Here is a 16,474-nt window from a genome sequence, read left to right as displayed (position 1 = left end):
ATGCCCTCCTCAGCATTTGCCATCCACGCCCACGCAGCCACCCCATGCCCTCCTCAGCATTTGCCGTCCATGCCCACGTGACCACCCCACGCCCTCCTCAGCATTTGCCGTCTGTGTCCACACGACTGCCCCACGCCCTCCTTAGCATTTGCCGTCCATGCCCATGCGGCCGCCCCACGCCCTCCTCAGCATTTGCCGTCTGTGTCCACGTGGCTGGCCCCATGCCCTCCTCAGCATTTGCTGTCCTTGCCCACGTGGCCGCCCCACGCCCTCCTCAGCATTTGCCGTCTGTGTCCACGCGGCTGGCCCATGCCCTCCTCAGCATTTGCCGTCTGTGTCCACGTGGCTGGCCCATGCCCTCCTCAGCATTTGCTGTCCATGCCCACATGGCCGCCCCACGCCCTCCTCAGCATTTGCCATCTGTGTCCACGTGGCTGGCCCATGCCCTCCTCAGCATTTGCCGTCCATGCCCACGTGGCCACCCCACGCCCTCCTCAGCATTTGCCCTGTGTCCACGTGGCCGCCCCACGCCCTCCTCAGCATTTGCCCTCTGTGTCCACGTGGCTGCCCCACGCCCTCCTCGGCATTTGCCCTCTGTGTCCACGTGGCCGCCCCATGCCCTCCTCGGCATTTGCCGTCTGTGTCCACGTGGCTGCCCCATGCCCTCCTCGGCATTTGCTGTGTCCACACGGCCGCCCTACGCCCTTCTCAGCATTTGCCTTCTCTGTCCCCGCAGCCGCCCCACACCCTTCTCAGCATTTACCATCTGTGTTCTGGATTTTGGCTATCCTAATTTGAAGTTAGTTTTAAGTGATCTTTTCTTTATGGGCAAAAGGGTACAAATAAAGTATCTAAGTTTAGTTTAAAATTTAGTTACCCTCTATCTGGGGTGGGGAGCAGCCTCTAGGGGTGACTAGCACTGACCGTGTGATGGTCCTACATACTTGTGAATACAGTAAAAGCCACTGAGCTTTACAATTTAAATAGGTAAATGGTACTAAGATATGAATTATATCTTAATAAAGCTATAAATAAAAAAACTTAATCGCTCATTTTAAATAAACTAGACATATAAAAACAAGTGCTGCCTAGGTTTGTCAGGGAAAAAAATTGCTAATGTTTGAAACATATCCATGCAGATACTATCACTTATATTAATGGCATTTAAAAGTTTGCTTCAAGGGGAAAAAGAAAGAAGACTACTTCTAAAATACTGGAAGAATATTCAATAAAATTTTAACAGTACTAATCTCCCAGACGTGAAGTATTTTCTTTTTCGTGACTTGTCTATATTTTAGTTTTTATTGTACAATTAACTTGCATTGTAATTTTTTTAATTACCCAATTTAGATTATAAACTGTAAAGTCATTTGTAATACCTGAAATGTAGCTTCACTACATTTACATAGTGAATACATTCAATAGTGAATACAACATTCACTGAATAAACAACAAACAGAAACCACGACGCGCCCATCACTGCGCAGCACGTCTCCCATCCTGTGTTATTCTGAAGCCCCTGGACAAATCTACACAAGAAATGCTAAGTACAGAGTCGTGGATGAGAGAATGGCTCCTAGAGTCGGTGAGCTGAGTTCCAACTTCGCTTGCTGGCCACGAGACCCCATCCCTCGTCTATAGAAAGGAATCACAGAATGGAAAGAATCCCTCCCTGGGGCATGTTGCAACAAGTAGGAAAGGCCGTGCGGCGCGTACAAAGCCACTTAACCTGAGGACTAAGACAGAGGACCACGCGTACCGCTTTACAGAGATACTGAAGAGAGGATGACAAATACGATATGCACGATGCAAAAGAAGACGCACAGAACACTTCAATTTTCTGTTTTCTTTAGCGAAATATTTATTCTACAAGCTACCAAGACCTGGTGGCTCTGGTCCCAGCACCCTGAGTGGGAGAGAACTGGCCACCGGCCCTGGAGAAGCAGGCCACCCATTCCCGGGCCACCTTCCCTCATGAGCAGACAGCGCTCTGACTGTTCCAAGTCCATGAAAAACTTTTAAAGACATGCAGCGATTAACACACTGAGAACAAGATTAAAGTAATACTCATTTTTTAAGATCAGAGATAAAAGCTAAGTGTTACTTTTCCTGGGGCTTGAAAGAGCATGTTTGATTCTCATATGAAGGTTTAACTCGGGATATGATTTTCTCTTATTTTGAATGAAGGCTGTTTGTGTTTTAGCTCTATTGTTTAAAGAAAAGTCCTTTAAAAAGCACCAGGCTGCAAACAGCTTCAGCCACAAGAGGCTATTCATAACCACTTCTTGGCTCTGGGTGTCACTGTGGTTTGTAGCTGCTTGTGCTGAAGGAGGCCTCCCCAGAAACACTGCCATCCCCCAGAAACAATGCTGCCCCCAGAAACAAAGCTGCCCCCAGAGACGATGCCAGTGTGAGTGCTGCTGTCTGTCTGAGCTCATTATGGAAGTTACCAGGTATTTGGTAAATGATCTTTTGTGAACCAACATTAACATGCCAATTGTACTGATTTCTTTTGCCCTAATGTAATTTGCATTGGAATTTTGCTACTAAATTAAGAAAGGCTTTAGCTGGCAGTGTGACTTGTTTTGCATTCTGAGAAATCCCAGATCATCTTCTGAATGGATTTGTAAGTGCTTACCAGCTAGGTCTAAGTACTTCATAAATGCTAACTTGTCAAATCCTCCCCAAACTAATGAGAGGGGTTCTGTTTTTTCCAGGAATGACAGAAATTGAAGGCTGCTTAGGTCATCAGCTCGCACACCTCAGGGTCAACATTTGAACCCCAGCAGCTGGGCAGCAGAGCCTGAAATCTTTCCTGGTGCACAAGCTGCCTCTCAAACACGACTTCCCCTTGTGATGACCTGACGTGTTGCCAAAGACATTTCTAGAGAAGGCACAGGGACCTGGTAAAGGTGAGGAATGGGCATGGACTAAAGAATGATTCCACTGGAACACACAACAGCACCCCTGCCCGGAGGCCCCAAGTGCAGCCACTGAGGAGGACACTTAGGAAAACGTGCAGCAGCCTGGAAAATACTCACAAACACAAATGTTAACGCGGTATAAAAACCTACACTCAAAATGTTAAAAATCAGGCCACGTGTGGTGGCTCACGCCTGTCATCCCATCACTTTGGGAGGCCGAGGTGGGCAGATCACTTGAGGTCAGGAGTTCGAGACTAGCCTGGCCAACACGGTGAAACCCTGTCTCTACTAAAAATACAAAAATCAGCTGGGCATGGTGGCAGGTGTCTATAATCCCAGCTACTCAGGAGACTGAGGCAGGAGAATCCTTGAACCCGGGAAGTGGAGGTTGCAGTGAGCCAAGATCATACCACTTCACTCCAGCCTGGGTGAGAGAGCGAGACTCCGTCTCAAAAAAAAAAAGTTAAAAATTTATATTCAATGACTACAAGTATGTAGAAAAGAAATATGGGGAAAAAAACCAGAAAAGTGATGATCTAAAGTACCAGCACCAACTGTGTCCCAGCGCAGGGAAGAACTGAGGTCGCAGTAACTTCCTGCTGCACCCTGATCTTCAGGGGCACTTTTAAGTGGACGGTTGACTTAATAATGGGGGAAATTATAATTAAAGTACCACAGAATCCTCAGAAAAGACACCAGGCCATTTTCCCTATTTCTATTTGTCATAAAAGTTATTGGCTAGAAACTCACCTAAGTTTCCGAGCCAGAGCACTGTCATTAAATGGTGGCTTTCTGTATCAAAGTCCAAGGTCGTGTGGCCTGTCATCAAGGGCAGGGGCCTCGCTCCCAACCCGCCAGAGGGCTGGGCGGCTCCTCAGCCCCTCCACGGCTCCTGGGCTCCTGCCAGGGTCTCCCGAGGACACCCTCCTGGGTGAAATGTTAACAGTGGCAAACTGTGGAGATCTCCACATTCCTGCAGCCTGGAGCTAGTGACCAGCCCTGAGGCTGGATCCAGTGGGCCTTGGCCCAAGGACAGCCTGGCCAGTCCAGCTGCACCCAGAGGGCGTGGACCTGTCATACTCTCCCCTGGGTCGAAATCGGGGCAGAGGGAGGGGCTATGGAGACACCCCCAGCCCCAGCAGAGGAGTGACCTGCTGCAGGGAACCCTGGGCACCCCCAGTCCTGCCTCCACCAGAGGCCACGTCTCTGATTAGCACAACTACCAAGGTGGAGTCCTATGGGCCCAGGAACCTTCTTCAGAAGCCAGTTCTGGTCATGGAGACCATGGGTGGATGGGCATTTCATGCAATCCAGGTGGTGGTACCGCTGGGCAGAGCTCCTCAGGGTGCCAGGCACTAGCCAGGACTGATGACGACGTCAGCAAATGCTGGAGATACATTTAATGAGAAAACGGTGTTTCCGCCTTCTTTGAAACAGAGGGCAAAACAGGGTGAAAAGCAGCATCCATCTGCCATGGGATTCTGAACGGGCCCTACGTCCTCCCCACTTACCTGCAGAGACAGCTTCCTGGCCTTTCCTTCATTTTTAACTTTCCCCAACAACTGTACCCGCCTCCTGAGCATGTCAAGGCACCGTATTAATGGTGTCCCATCTTACATGTGTGTGGGAAGGAGGGGAGGCAACAGAAAAGCACGCAAGATCTGGTGCCCACCCCTTCAAACAGAATACTATCCAAGACAACCACTCATTTCCGAGAAATGCCAGAAAGAAAGCAGGGAGGCGGGAGGGGGCCCCTGGAGGGATGGCCGCCCAAAGTGGGCCCACGGAGGGTAAGGCCACAGGATGATACCCACTGCCCTGCTCTGCTGGGGCATCATCTCATTTGATAGGAATGAAAAGCAGTAGAAGATTTTGCTCTCTGCCTCATGTTCCACCTTTATTTTTTAGACAGGGTCTCAGTCCCACCACCCAGGCTGGAGTTCAGTGGAAGGATCTCGGCTCACTGCAGCCTCAACTGCCCGTGCTCAAGTGAACCTCCCACCTCAGCCTCATGAGTAGCTGGGACTACAGGCATGCACCATCATGCACAACTAATTATTATTATATTATTATTTTTGCAGAGATGGAGTCTAATTATTACAACTATTACAACTAATTATTATTATATTATTATTCTTTTTGCAGAGATGGGGTCTCACTATGTTGCCCAGGCTGGTCTCAAACTCCTGGGCTCAAGTGATTCACTCGCCTCAGTCTCCCAAAGTGCTGGCATTACAGGTGTGAGCTAAGGTGCCGGACCTCATTTTCAATTAAAACAACCTAGTCTGGCAGAGCCTGAATGCCAGCAATCCACACGTAAGTGAACTGTGGCGACAACGAGCACCATGGCTACAAAAAAAGGCAAGGAGACCGGCCGACGTCACCCCCAGAAGAGAAGCAGTGGAGCCGTGGCCTCGGGTTTCCGGTACCGGGTCTCGTACCCCGTGGTCTTGCAGCTCTGGAGAACTCCAGGAGCTGGACTTCCAGGCCTGGTTCCCCACCGCAGACCCCCGGCAGCAGGAGTGGGCATCCCTTCTGGCCCCTGTGGTGTCGCTGGCTGTTTCTGGGGTGGCCACTGCTCACCCCTGGACTCTCCCGTCTCTGTCATCTACCAGGCCCCGGGGACCCCTGGATTCTCCCATCTCTGTCGTCCAGCAGGCCCCGGGGACCCCTTGATTCTCCCGTCTCTGTCGTCCAGCAGGCCCCGGGGACCCCTGGATTCTCCCGTCTCTGTCATCCACCAGGCCCCGGTGACCCCTGGATTCTCCCGTCTCTGTCGTCCACCAGGCCCCAGGGACCCCTGGATTCTCCCGTCTCTGTCGTCCACCAGGCCCCAGGGACCCCTGGACTCTCCCGTCTCTGTCGTCCACCAGGCCCCGGGGACCCCTGGATTCTCCCGTCTCTGTCATCTACCAGGACCCGGGGACCCCTGGATTCTCCCGTCTCTGTCGTCTACCAGGCCCCGGTGACCCCTGGATTGTCCTGTCTTTGTCATCCACCAGGCCCTGGTGACTGACTTGCTTATGAACAGCCTGACTTCCAGGCTGCCTCTTTTCTGATCCAGCTACAACCTCCGAGGGCCCAGAGTATCCACGTAGTTGGGGGGCACAGACGACCAAATCCCAGCATCTCCCAAGACCCACACCCACAGTGCCAAGGGGCCTGGAGCCCACACAGTTAATTCCCTGACCTCCACAGCTCCATCACCCCCCGGACCTGCAACGGACACCAGGCCCGCGTGCACCATGTGGTCCGGCAGGCCCTGGGAGGACCGAGGCCAGGTCTCCAGGCCCTGCAGACGACCTGCCATGGAAACGTCGGTCAGTGTCCACCTTCTCCACTGGCCGGAGCGCGAGCTGGCAACCCTGGCATAGTCTTTTTGGCAACAATTTAACTCAGGTGAGGTGACAATGAAGATAAATCTTTCATCAGCAGGCCCTCCCTTAATGGAGCATATGGATAGAGAGGGCGTGCTTGTCCCTGAGCGGCCGCTCAGAGGAGGGAGGCAGAAAAGGAAACTGGGCGAGCACCCGCCATGGGCGAGCTGAGCTTTAAGCCTGAGCGAGGCCTTTAACACCGGAAGGCGCCATTCTGTAACAACCCTCCCGCTCCATCTCCGATTGCATCAGGCTAAGGGGAATCTTAAGGGAATTTCAGATGCTGACCATAGGTCCCCAAGAGCAATACAGCAGCACCTGTGAGGAACGCAAGAGGCTCACCCAGGATGCCCCCGTGGCAAGGCAAGGATGGGGGCACCCAGGCTCATGTCAGAACCTTCTCTTTCTCCCAAGAAGCTCTCACTCCACCCCATACCCCAGTGACCAGCAATTCAGTGGTTCCAAAAGTACCCTGTCCTTGATGAGAGCAGCAGCACACCCTGACCCACAGGCCCACCTGCTGAGTGCTGTTACCTGCAGGAGCGGGAGGCAGGGGCTCTCGCTGGTCCATGCTGCAGCTCCAGATGCCTCTCTCAGCTCTGTTAAGGGAAGGAGCTCCTGCAAGAAGGAGAGACACTGCTTGTCACCGTTCAGGTGGATAAACATGCACTCAATAGGTGCAGGGCTGTCGACAGAGAACCCCGCAAAAAGGAAGAGCTAACTGTCATTACTAGCCATAATTAGAAGACTCACCACCTATTAGTCATGAATACTTGTAAATCTCCCTTGAAATATTCAAGAGCAAAACAAAAGAGACTTCTCAGTGTTGGAGTGACTTCACCTTGAAATGTAGCCAGAAGTTTATTTTGCAAATTGGATTCGCCAGCCAGGCCCTCCCAAACTGACACTGGCTTCAACTCCTTGCTGAATTTCCCACTGTATTCTAAAGGGAGAAATCAACATGTAAACCAAATGTGTTTCTTCCAGACTTAGCTGGGATCAGGTGCGGCGCTGACGGCCCTCTCCACTCCTTTTTCTTCCAGACTTAGCTGGGAATAGGCGTGTTGCTGACTGCCCTCTCCACTCCTTTTGGTAAGCATGTGGCTAACCTCTCGGGGCGAGGCTGGGTCCTGGCCTGCCTGCTGTTGTGATTCTTGTCTACACTTCGTGTTTCCCTCCCTGCTTCGAGGACACCAGTTTGAGTGTGAGCTGGATGCCAGCGAGTCCCGGGAAGGCCAGTTCCTGGTGACTCCTGTTAAGACCACAAAACACGGGCCTGGCTCCCGCCAGAGCCATCCAGGGTGAAATAAGCTGTCCTCAGGGAACTCTCCAGCTGCCTCGGCTCCAGTGCCAGGGACCAGGCTCTAGCACCGGGGACCAGGCACCAGCTCCAGGCCCTCGCCGCATCAGGAAAAGCACATGGGACCACAGGGGGCATGGTCCCTGAGTGTCACCCACAGGCCAGCTCCTCCGAGGCCAGGCGGGCCCATGCCCAGGGTGGTCACCGGCCTCACGTGCTCTTCAATGAGGGGAACGCGAGGGGATGGCAGGGTGCCAAGAGCTCCAGGCTCTGCCTGACACACACCCAGGACGCCACCAGGCCGGCAAATTCCCTTATCCTAGTGCAGAGAGCTGGCCACTGGCTCTGGCACTCTCAGAAGCAGACAGACACTGCTTTCCAATGAGGCTGGCAGTGGGACCCTGCCCCCAACCTCAGATGCGGCACCTCCTGCATTCCCAGCCCAGTGCCCACCCTTCTGCCTTCCTGTGTTCCCAGCCCAGTGCCTGCCCTTCTGCCTTCCTGTGTTCCCAGCCCTGAACCTGCTCTCCCTCCATCCCCCAGACTTGCTCAGGTGCCTGCCACGTGCCACCACCCCCGCCCCATCCCCAGCACCTGGCCTCGTGGTTCGGCGCCTCGCAGCCCCAGTTCCCGTCGCGGCCCCAGTTCCCGTCGCGGCCCCACTTCCTGTCGCGGCCTCAGTTCCTAGGTTTCAGGTCATTTCACCAACATGGCACACGAGTAGCTCAACACGTACTGGGGCTCCCCACGAGCAGCAGCTGCGATTGTCTCATCTGTTAACACAACTGCTGAGAAAACAGCGGAACTTCTGTTCGAGGGATGGGAGCCCTTTCACATCATGAGGCCCCGAGAGATGTGCAGACGAGCCACAACCACGCCCTGCTCCCTACTCCCTGCCCCCAGGGAGCCGCATGTTCACTCAACACGGCCCACTGTGGCCCCCAGTGGCTGGGAAAGAGCCTGGTGATGCTGCGCTGGACACCGTAACACACCCTGTAGCTTAACAATGCACAGCCATCACTAATCAATAAACCAATTGTTTCCATAAACTAATGAGAATTCCTGACAAACAGCTTTCCATCAGCCTCCCTGACCCCCTTTCTGCTTTCCAAAATCACCCTGGAGGCGCTGCTCATCAGTGTGCGTTCAGGGCAGCCTGAATCCAGGCTCCTGGGCTGCAGGCCTCACACGTGACCCAAATAACCTTCTACATAGATTACTTTTACTCCAGCTTTTTCCTTTTAGGTCCACCTCACCAGCGCAACTCCAAGACGTAGGTACTGTTATTATTTTTCAATGGAGAAACCACTGGTTGGGAGACTTGAGACACTCACCAAAGGCTACAGCAGAGGGCAGCTGGCTGACGCGAAGGCTACAGCTGAGGGCGGGTGGCTGATGCGAGCACCCAGAGCCCAGCCCAGGCCCCGACGGCATGTCCTTGCCCTTCCACCCACCGGCCGGGAGACGGGGCAAGTGAGGTCATCGCTCCACGGGGAATATGTGGGGAGTCACAGGATCCACATCGGGTGCTCTTGCAGGTGAGCTTTCTGTGCAGCAAGACAGGGTCCGAGTGCCGGCCAGCGCACCCGTGAGGCGGGAGGTGCCCACCCTCTCCAGCCCAGCAGTGATTCCATAGGATGACAAAGGATGTTATCCTTGGAGGGAAAGCTGTCATATCCAAGTTAACGTCAGACAGATATGCTTGGACCACAACAGTGAATGTAGGGAATGACGCTCATGGGAGGAAACCTCAAAGACAAGCGCAGCAAACAACGGATAGTCCCCACACCGGACAGTCCCCACGTCGGACAGTCCCCAAACCAGACAGCATCCACACCAGACAGTTTCCACACCGGACAGTCTCCACATCAGACAGCTTCCACACCAGACAGCTTCCACACTGCACAGCTTCCACACCGGACAGCATCCACACCAGACAGTCCCAACACTGGACAGCTTCCACACCGGACAGTCCCCATACAAGACAGCTTCCACAACAGACAGTCCCCACACTGGACAGCTTCCACACCGGACAGTCCCCATACCGGACAGCTTCCACACCAGACAGTCCCCATACCAGACAGCTTCCACACCAGACAGCTTCCACACCAGACAGCTTCCACACTGGACAGTCCCCACACCAGACAGCATCCACACCAGACAGCTTCCACACCGGACAGCTTCCACACCGGACAGTCCCCACACCAGACAGCTTCCACACCAGACAGCTTCCACACCAGACAGCTTCCACACTGGACAGCTTCCACACCGGACAGCATCCACACCAGACAGTCCCCACACCGGACAGCTTCCACACTGGGCAGTCCCCATACCGGACAGCTTCCACACCAGACAGTCCCCATATCGGACAGCTTCCACACCGGACAGTCCCCACACCAGATAGCTTCCACACCAGACAGTCCCCATATTGGACAGCTTCCACACCAGACAGTCCCCATATCGGACAGCTTCCACACCACCAGACAGTCCCCATATCGGACAGCTTCCACACCGGACAGTCCCCACACCGGACAGCTTCCACACTGGACAGTCCCCACACCAGACAGCTTCCACAGCGGACAGTACCCACACCAGACAGCTTCCACACCAGACAATCCCCACACCAGACAGCTTCCACACCAGACAGCTTCCACAGCGGACAGTCCCCACACCAGACAGCGTCCACACCAGACAGCTTCCACAATGGACAGTCCCCACACCAGACAGCTTCCACACCAGACAGTCCCCACACCAGACAACTTCCACACCAGACAGCTTCCACAGCGGACAGTCCCCACACCGGACAGCTTCCACACCGGACAGTCCCCACACCAGACAGCTTCCACACCAGACAGTCCCCACACCAGACAGCTTCCACACCAGACAGCTTCCACAACGGACAGTCCCCACACCAGACAGCTTCCACACCAGACAGTCCCCACACCAGACAGCTTCCACAGCGGACAGTCCCCACACTGGACAGCTTCCACACCGGACAGCTTCCACACCGGACAGTCCCCACACCAGACAGTCCCCACACCAGACAGTCCCCACACCAGACAGCTTCCACACCGGACAGTCCCCACACCAGACAGTCCCTACACCAGACAGTCCCCACACCAGACAGTCCCCACACCGGACAGCTTCCACACCAGACAGCTTCCACACCGGACAGTCCCCACACCAGACTGTCCCCACACCGGACAGTCCCCACACCTGACAGCTTCCACACCGGACAGTCCCCACACGAGACAGTCCCCACACCAGACAGTTCCCACACCGGACAGTCCCCACACCAGACAGTCCCCACACCAGACTGTCCCCACACCAGACAGTCCCCACACCAGACAGCTTCCACACCGGACAGTACCCACAGCAGACAGTCCCCATACCAGACAGTCCCCACACCGGACAGTCCCCACATCAGACAGTCCCCACACCAGACTGTCCCCACACCGGACAGTCCCCACACCAGACAGCTTCCACACCAGACAGTACCCACAGCGGACAGTCCCCACACCAGACAGCTTCCACAGCAGACAGTCCCCACAGCAGACAATCCCCACACCAGACAGCTTCCACACCAGACAGTCCCCACAGCGGAGAGTCCCCACACCAGACAGCTTCCACACCAGACAGTCCCCATATCAGACAGCTTCCACACCGGACAGTCCCCATACCAGACAGCTTCCACACAGACAGTCCCCATACCAGACAGTTTCCACACCAGACAGTCCCCACACCAGACACTCCCCACACCAGACAGTTTCCACACCAGACAGTTTCCACACAGACAGTCCCCATACCAGACAGTTTCCACACCAGACAGTCCCCACACCAGACACTCCCCACACCAGACAGCTTCCACACCAGACAGTCCCCATATCGGACAGCTTCCACACCAGACAGCTTCCACGCTGGACAGTCTCCACATCGGACGGCATCCACGCCAGATGGCCCCCACGCCAGAGAGTCCCCACGCCAGACAGCTTCCATGCCAGATGGCCCCCACACCAGACAGCCCCACACTGGATGGCCCCCACATCAAACACCTTCCACTCCAGACACCTTCCACGCTGGACAGTCCCCACACCAGACAGCTTCCATGCCAGACAGCATCCACACTGGACGGCATCCACGCCAGACAGCTTTCAAGCTGGATGGCCCCCACATCAGACAGCCCCCACGCCAGATGGCCCCCACGCCGGACGGCCCCCACGATGGATGGCCCCCACGCCAAATGGCATCAATGCTTCCGACAATCGGATCCCATGGACAGAGAGGACCACACTGGCTCTGAGATCCTGACAAAACCCAAAATGACCCTTTAGCCTCAGTCAAAAATATTCAGCCAACACCAACTGTGCTGAAGAGTGCGTGGCTCTTTGAAGGAATGAACACATGGGGTCTGAAGAGGGCTGCCTCCGGCGTGCACACAGCAGCAGGACCGGACACTGACTGCTGCCCTGAGTGCAGAGGAAGGGATGGCTTCTCCCCAGGCTGGGCGGGTGCCGGGTGGCTGTGGGAAGGAGAAGACTCCTTCATTCGTCAGCCTGGCCTGGATGACTCTGCAGCCTCAGAGACGGATGGAAGAAGAGTATGTTCCATGGCTGGAGCATCTCCCAACAAAGAAAATTAACAATGCTCCAACACAGCTATGAGTCCTCAAGAGTTTAGGTTGATGTCAACTTTCCCTGGGACGCTGGCACCAGGGCCAATGCCATCTCATGCATCAGGATCGCTGGAGATGGAGTCCAGGCCCGTTAGAGAAAGGAAGGCACCAGGCACCCCCGGCACCCCCGGTGGGTCCCAGCCCAAGGTCTGTTCCTTCCACAGTGCACCAGGACCTCGGGGAACAAGACAGACAAAGACGCATCCACCATACAAAGAGGAGACAATGAATAAACGCCCTGAACTCTATGGAGGAGACAATGAATAAACCCCTTTGAACTCTGCAGTCCTGAGGGGAGACGGAGGAGGAAACTGTGAGCACCTGTGAGGAAACCTAGAGCACCTGTGACAGTGAGGAGCAGCTTCCCCACGACCCCGAGTCCTCAACCACCTTGACTCACCGTGAGGCACGTGGTATCCCTCAGTTTCTCAACTGCTGAAGAAACAAAGGTCACAGATTCAGCTGCCCAACATTAGTAATACGACACAGCCGAGGAGCCAGGCAGCCGCGGGCTTCAGAGAAAATCAGCGCCTTCCCCTGGTGACCCACGCTCTGTTCACAAAGGTGGTGAGCAAGTGGCAGGGCCAGAAGCACACTCTTCCCCCTTCCCGCCCTAGACAAGGCCAGCTGTACGCCTGCCGCGTCTGTTCAAGAATGAACACCACACCAGCACGCTCTACCTAACAGCCACAAGGCTTTGTGTGTCTTCCGAGAATTCTGTTTCCTTAAGCCCTGTTGTTTACTCTGCATTTTTTAAACCACACTGTGTAAATCTCATTCATGCTATTTGTTTCTCTACAAAAATGCATGAAAATGAGTCAAATTGATTTCTCATTTTTCCACTGATAATCTTAGGACCAACGGAAAGATGAACAAGACTGGGCATTACTCTTTTATGCCTGGCCCTTTTTAAGGGTGACAGCTCACACTTCACCCAGCACCTACCATGGCGTCTGCCTGCATCAGCTCTGTAAGTCTGCAGGGCAGCCCTGTGCAGAAAGCATGCCCCCGACCGTCCTGCGGCTCCGCACAGCGCACAGCAGCCCCTGGCTCTACAGCTGGGAAGCAACTGTCAGATTCTGGCCCAGGCCTTGCCCTACCACTGGCCTCCTGACCCATACACAAGTCTCAGGCAGACTGTAAACTCCAAAAATTTCCTTCCAAATTAGTGTCCCTTAAAAACTGCATTCCTAAGAAGGAAAATTTCTATGAGGCTGTATCAGTCCACTTTCACGCTGCTGATAAAGATGTATCCGAGACTGGAAACAAAAAGAGCTTTAATTGGACTTATAGTTCCACATGGCTGGGGAGGCCTCAGAATCACTGTGGGAGGTGAAAGGCACTTCTTACATGGCGGCGGCAAGAGAAAATGAGGAAGAAGCAAAAGTGGAAACCCCTGATAAACCCATCAGATCTCGTGAGACTTATTCACTATCAGGAGAATATCACGGGAAAGACCAGCCCTGATGATTCGGTTACCTCCCCTTGGGTCCCTCCCACAACACATGGGAATTCTGGGAGATACAATTCAAGTTGAGATTTGGGTGGGGACACAGCCAAACCATATCAGGGGCTGACACAGAAACCACACCTTTGTTTCTGGACTCAGAGCTGCCTGTGCTCCCTACACAGCCCACGGCAGCATGCGCTTCTCCCCCCACAGCCTGCTCCCCCAACTCCGACCTGCTGTGAGAAGTATCTGTGTCCCTAGAACCTCCAGGCCACACAAAACATCCCACCCCCTGAAGCCCGGGGGTCTAGAGCCTGTCTTCTGTGTGCAGTCTTCCACCGGCGTCAGCCCACGTGGCTGGCAACTCCCCACAGGTGACTCACCTGGACCTCACCAGCATCGTTTTCAATGGTGGGGCTGGGCTGGGGCTCACTCTCCCTGCCCTGGTGCAGGTGAGATGGACCCTGGGGGCAAAGCAGAAGACTCCGCTTTCAAAACACTCTATCCCCAGGAGCGTGCAGCATGAGCTCATACCTGCCTGGGCTGCAGGCTTTGTTTCATGATTGCTGTCATTTTCCAATTTAAGCATCTTAATGAAAGATTTCATTGTGCATTTGGATTGTGGTTTTTTTTTTCTTTTTTTTTTCCACGACAGAGTCTTGCTCTGTCGCCCAGGCTGGAATGCAGTGGCACAATGTCGGCTCACTGCAAGCTCTGCCTCCCGGGTTCACGCCATTCTCCTGCCTCAGCCTCCCGAGTAGCTGGGACTTCAGGCGCCTGCCACCAGCCTGAAGGTGGCACCAGGCCCGGCTAATTTTTTGTATTTTTAATAGAGACGGGGTTTCACCATGTTGGCCAGGATGGTCTCGATCTCCTGAGCTCGTGATCTGCCCGCCTCGGCCTCCCAAAGTGCCGGGATTACAGGTGTGAGCCACGGCGCCTGGCCTGGATTGTGGTTTTAAACAAAAAGATGATGCATTCAGTCAGAGAGGGAGCCCAGAGACACCGAGGCTGAAGGACCGTTTCATGCCGTGTGCGTCAGGCTGCAGCCCCACCTTCTACAAGTGTTTACAGACAGCCACTGCGCTCCCTGACGCTGTTCAGCATGACTGTGGGGACACACCCGCACCTGTGCTGCAATTGTGCTGTTTGTGCCGTTCACCATGTGCCCAGGCCTGCAAAAGGAGGTCAGGGGAGCCCATCCAGCAGCAGGGTGGGAAGGACGCTGGCCGAAGACCCAGGGACGTTCCGCAGGCACCTTTCCACAGTCAGTGCTTCGGGACGGCATGAGCGTGCTAGCATGAGCTGTCATGCTGACTCTTGCGTGGGAGGAAGTCACCATGACCCAGGGCCTCTACCTGGGAAACAGCTGCAGGGGCGGCAGGGCTGGAGCCTGTGCCTGGAGCCTGTCTGCATCTGCCCCAGCCCAGCACTTCCCAGCCACATAGGCCCTTGACCTGCCTGTACCCCCACGGCCTCAGCTGCACAGGGACGGCACCGACTCACAGGGCTGCCGCGTGGTTTCAGAGATGCACCTGGGGCAGGGACAGGCTCTGTGCCTGTGAAGTGCCCCGCTCTTCACTTACTGCTCAGCCCTGTCCGGCACTCGGGCCTCGAGCACCCTGGGCCCCCTGGTCGGTTTCCTATCGTCCACTCCTCCGGCCTCCATGGCCCTGCAAAGGTGGGGGCGGCAGGCTGAACCACCCACATCCTGTGTCCGCGCCACAGACTGCACAAGCGTGGGATGTCCCAGTGCCTTGGCAGACACGGGCCGGGGGCCATCAGCGCCCAGCACTCCCCGACCGAGCCGAGCTCAGAGCGTTGTGGCAGACCCGCTTGGCGAATGATGCAGGGGCCATTTCCTCCATCCTCCCACCTGGGGGTGAAGTGGCCCCGCGGACAGACCCCGGGAGCTTGGGCCGGGAGCCGGCTGCTGGGTGGCCGGTGTCCAAGGCTGCGCGGTCTCTGGACATCCCACCCCTGATGCACCACGGGAGCCAGGAAACCCCTGTGGCCCCGGCATTCTGCACCCGATCGATTTCACATTCATAAGGTTCCAACCCAAGACATAAATCCACGAGGGGGAAACGTAAAAGGACGCAAAGTCTACGGCAGGAGTCCTTCTGGAACGTCATGGTTAACTCAACCAAACACCGCAGCAAGCCAAACACGCCAGCCCTTTGCACTGAATGTTTCCAGAGGTCTGTGAGGACACTCAATGCTTACGGAAAGGGGATGGATGGACGGACAGAGGGAGGGAAGGAGGGAGGAAAGACCTTCTTCTCTAAGACTCGGGAGAACCCCACTGTCCTGGGTTTGTGTTTTGTGACCATCTGGATTTGGCCTCAGAGCGCAGCTGTGACTGAGCCTCAGGGCGCATGGCACCCAGCAGCCCCTCTCTCCAGGGTCCTCCCCGGGCCTGTGTCTCCACCTCTGCCACCTTCTCACCGTTACGCTCTGCTCACCTCGGACTGAGACCATCTCCGTGGGATCTTCTCCCCTCCTCTGCACGCTCCCAGAAAAGAAAAAACAGTGAAAAGAGAAGCAAATGCATTCAGTCTCGCAAGGGCTTTATAACACAGTCAGTCACCAGCTAACCGGGTCAGAATCAACCCGCCCGGGCCCCAAGCAGGTGTGACCCTGTCTGCGCCACATGCTGGGGAGGGGACAAGCAGCCCCGGACCGGCCGCCGCAGTGTCCACTTGCCCAGGCAGAACTGTCCGTGCCATGAGAGTCCACCCCGATGGGTGA

The 16,474-nt window shown here is 55.1% G+C and overlaps 1 protein-coding gene across 10 annotated transcripts in view; it reads right to left on the bottom strand.

Annotated features, from left to right (window-relative positions):
• ARHGEF10 (Rho guanine nucleotide exchange factor 10) overlaps positions 1–16,474 on the bottom strand; it is a 146,659-nt gene that overhangs the window by 114,092 nt on the left and 16,093 nt on the right. For 4 of the 10 annotated variants that reach the window (XM_016959043.4, XM_016959045.4, XM_016959048.4 and 1 more), the window contains exon 2: positions 6,836–6,919. The exons of 1 other annotated variant lie outside the window; for it this stretch is intronic. In XM_016959043.4, coding sequence (XP_016814532.4) covers positions 6,836–6,919 — 84 coding nt within the window. Of the gene's footprint in view, positions 1–6,818; positions 6,920–8,195; positions 8,387–16,474 lie in introns of those variants that run through there. 5 more of the 10 variants (XM_063816112.1, XM_063816110.1, XM_063816111.1 and 2 more) reach the window with 3 other exon arrangements.

This window comes from Pan troglodytes, chromosome 7, assembly GCF_028858775.2.
Source record: "Pan troglodytes isolate AG18354 chromosome 7, NHGRI_mPanTro3-v2.0_pri, whole genome shotgun sequence".
Lineage (NCBI taxonomy): Eukaryota > Metazoa > Chordata > Mammalia > Primates > Hominidae > Pan > Pan troglodytes.
This window is presented reverse-complemented; position numbering and strand designations above follow the sequence as displayed.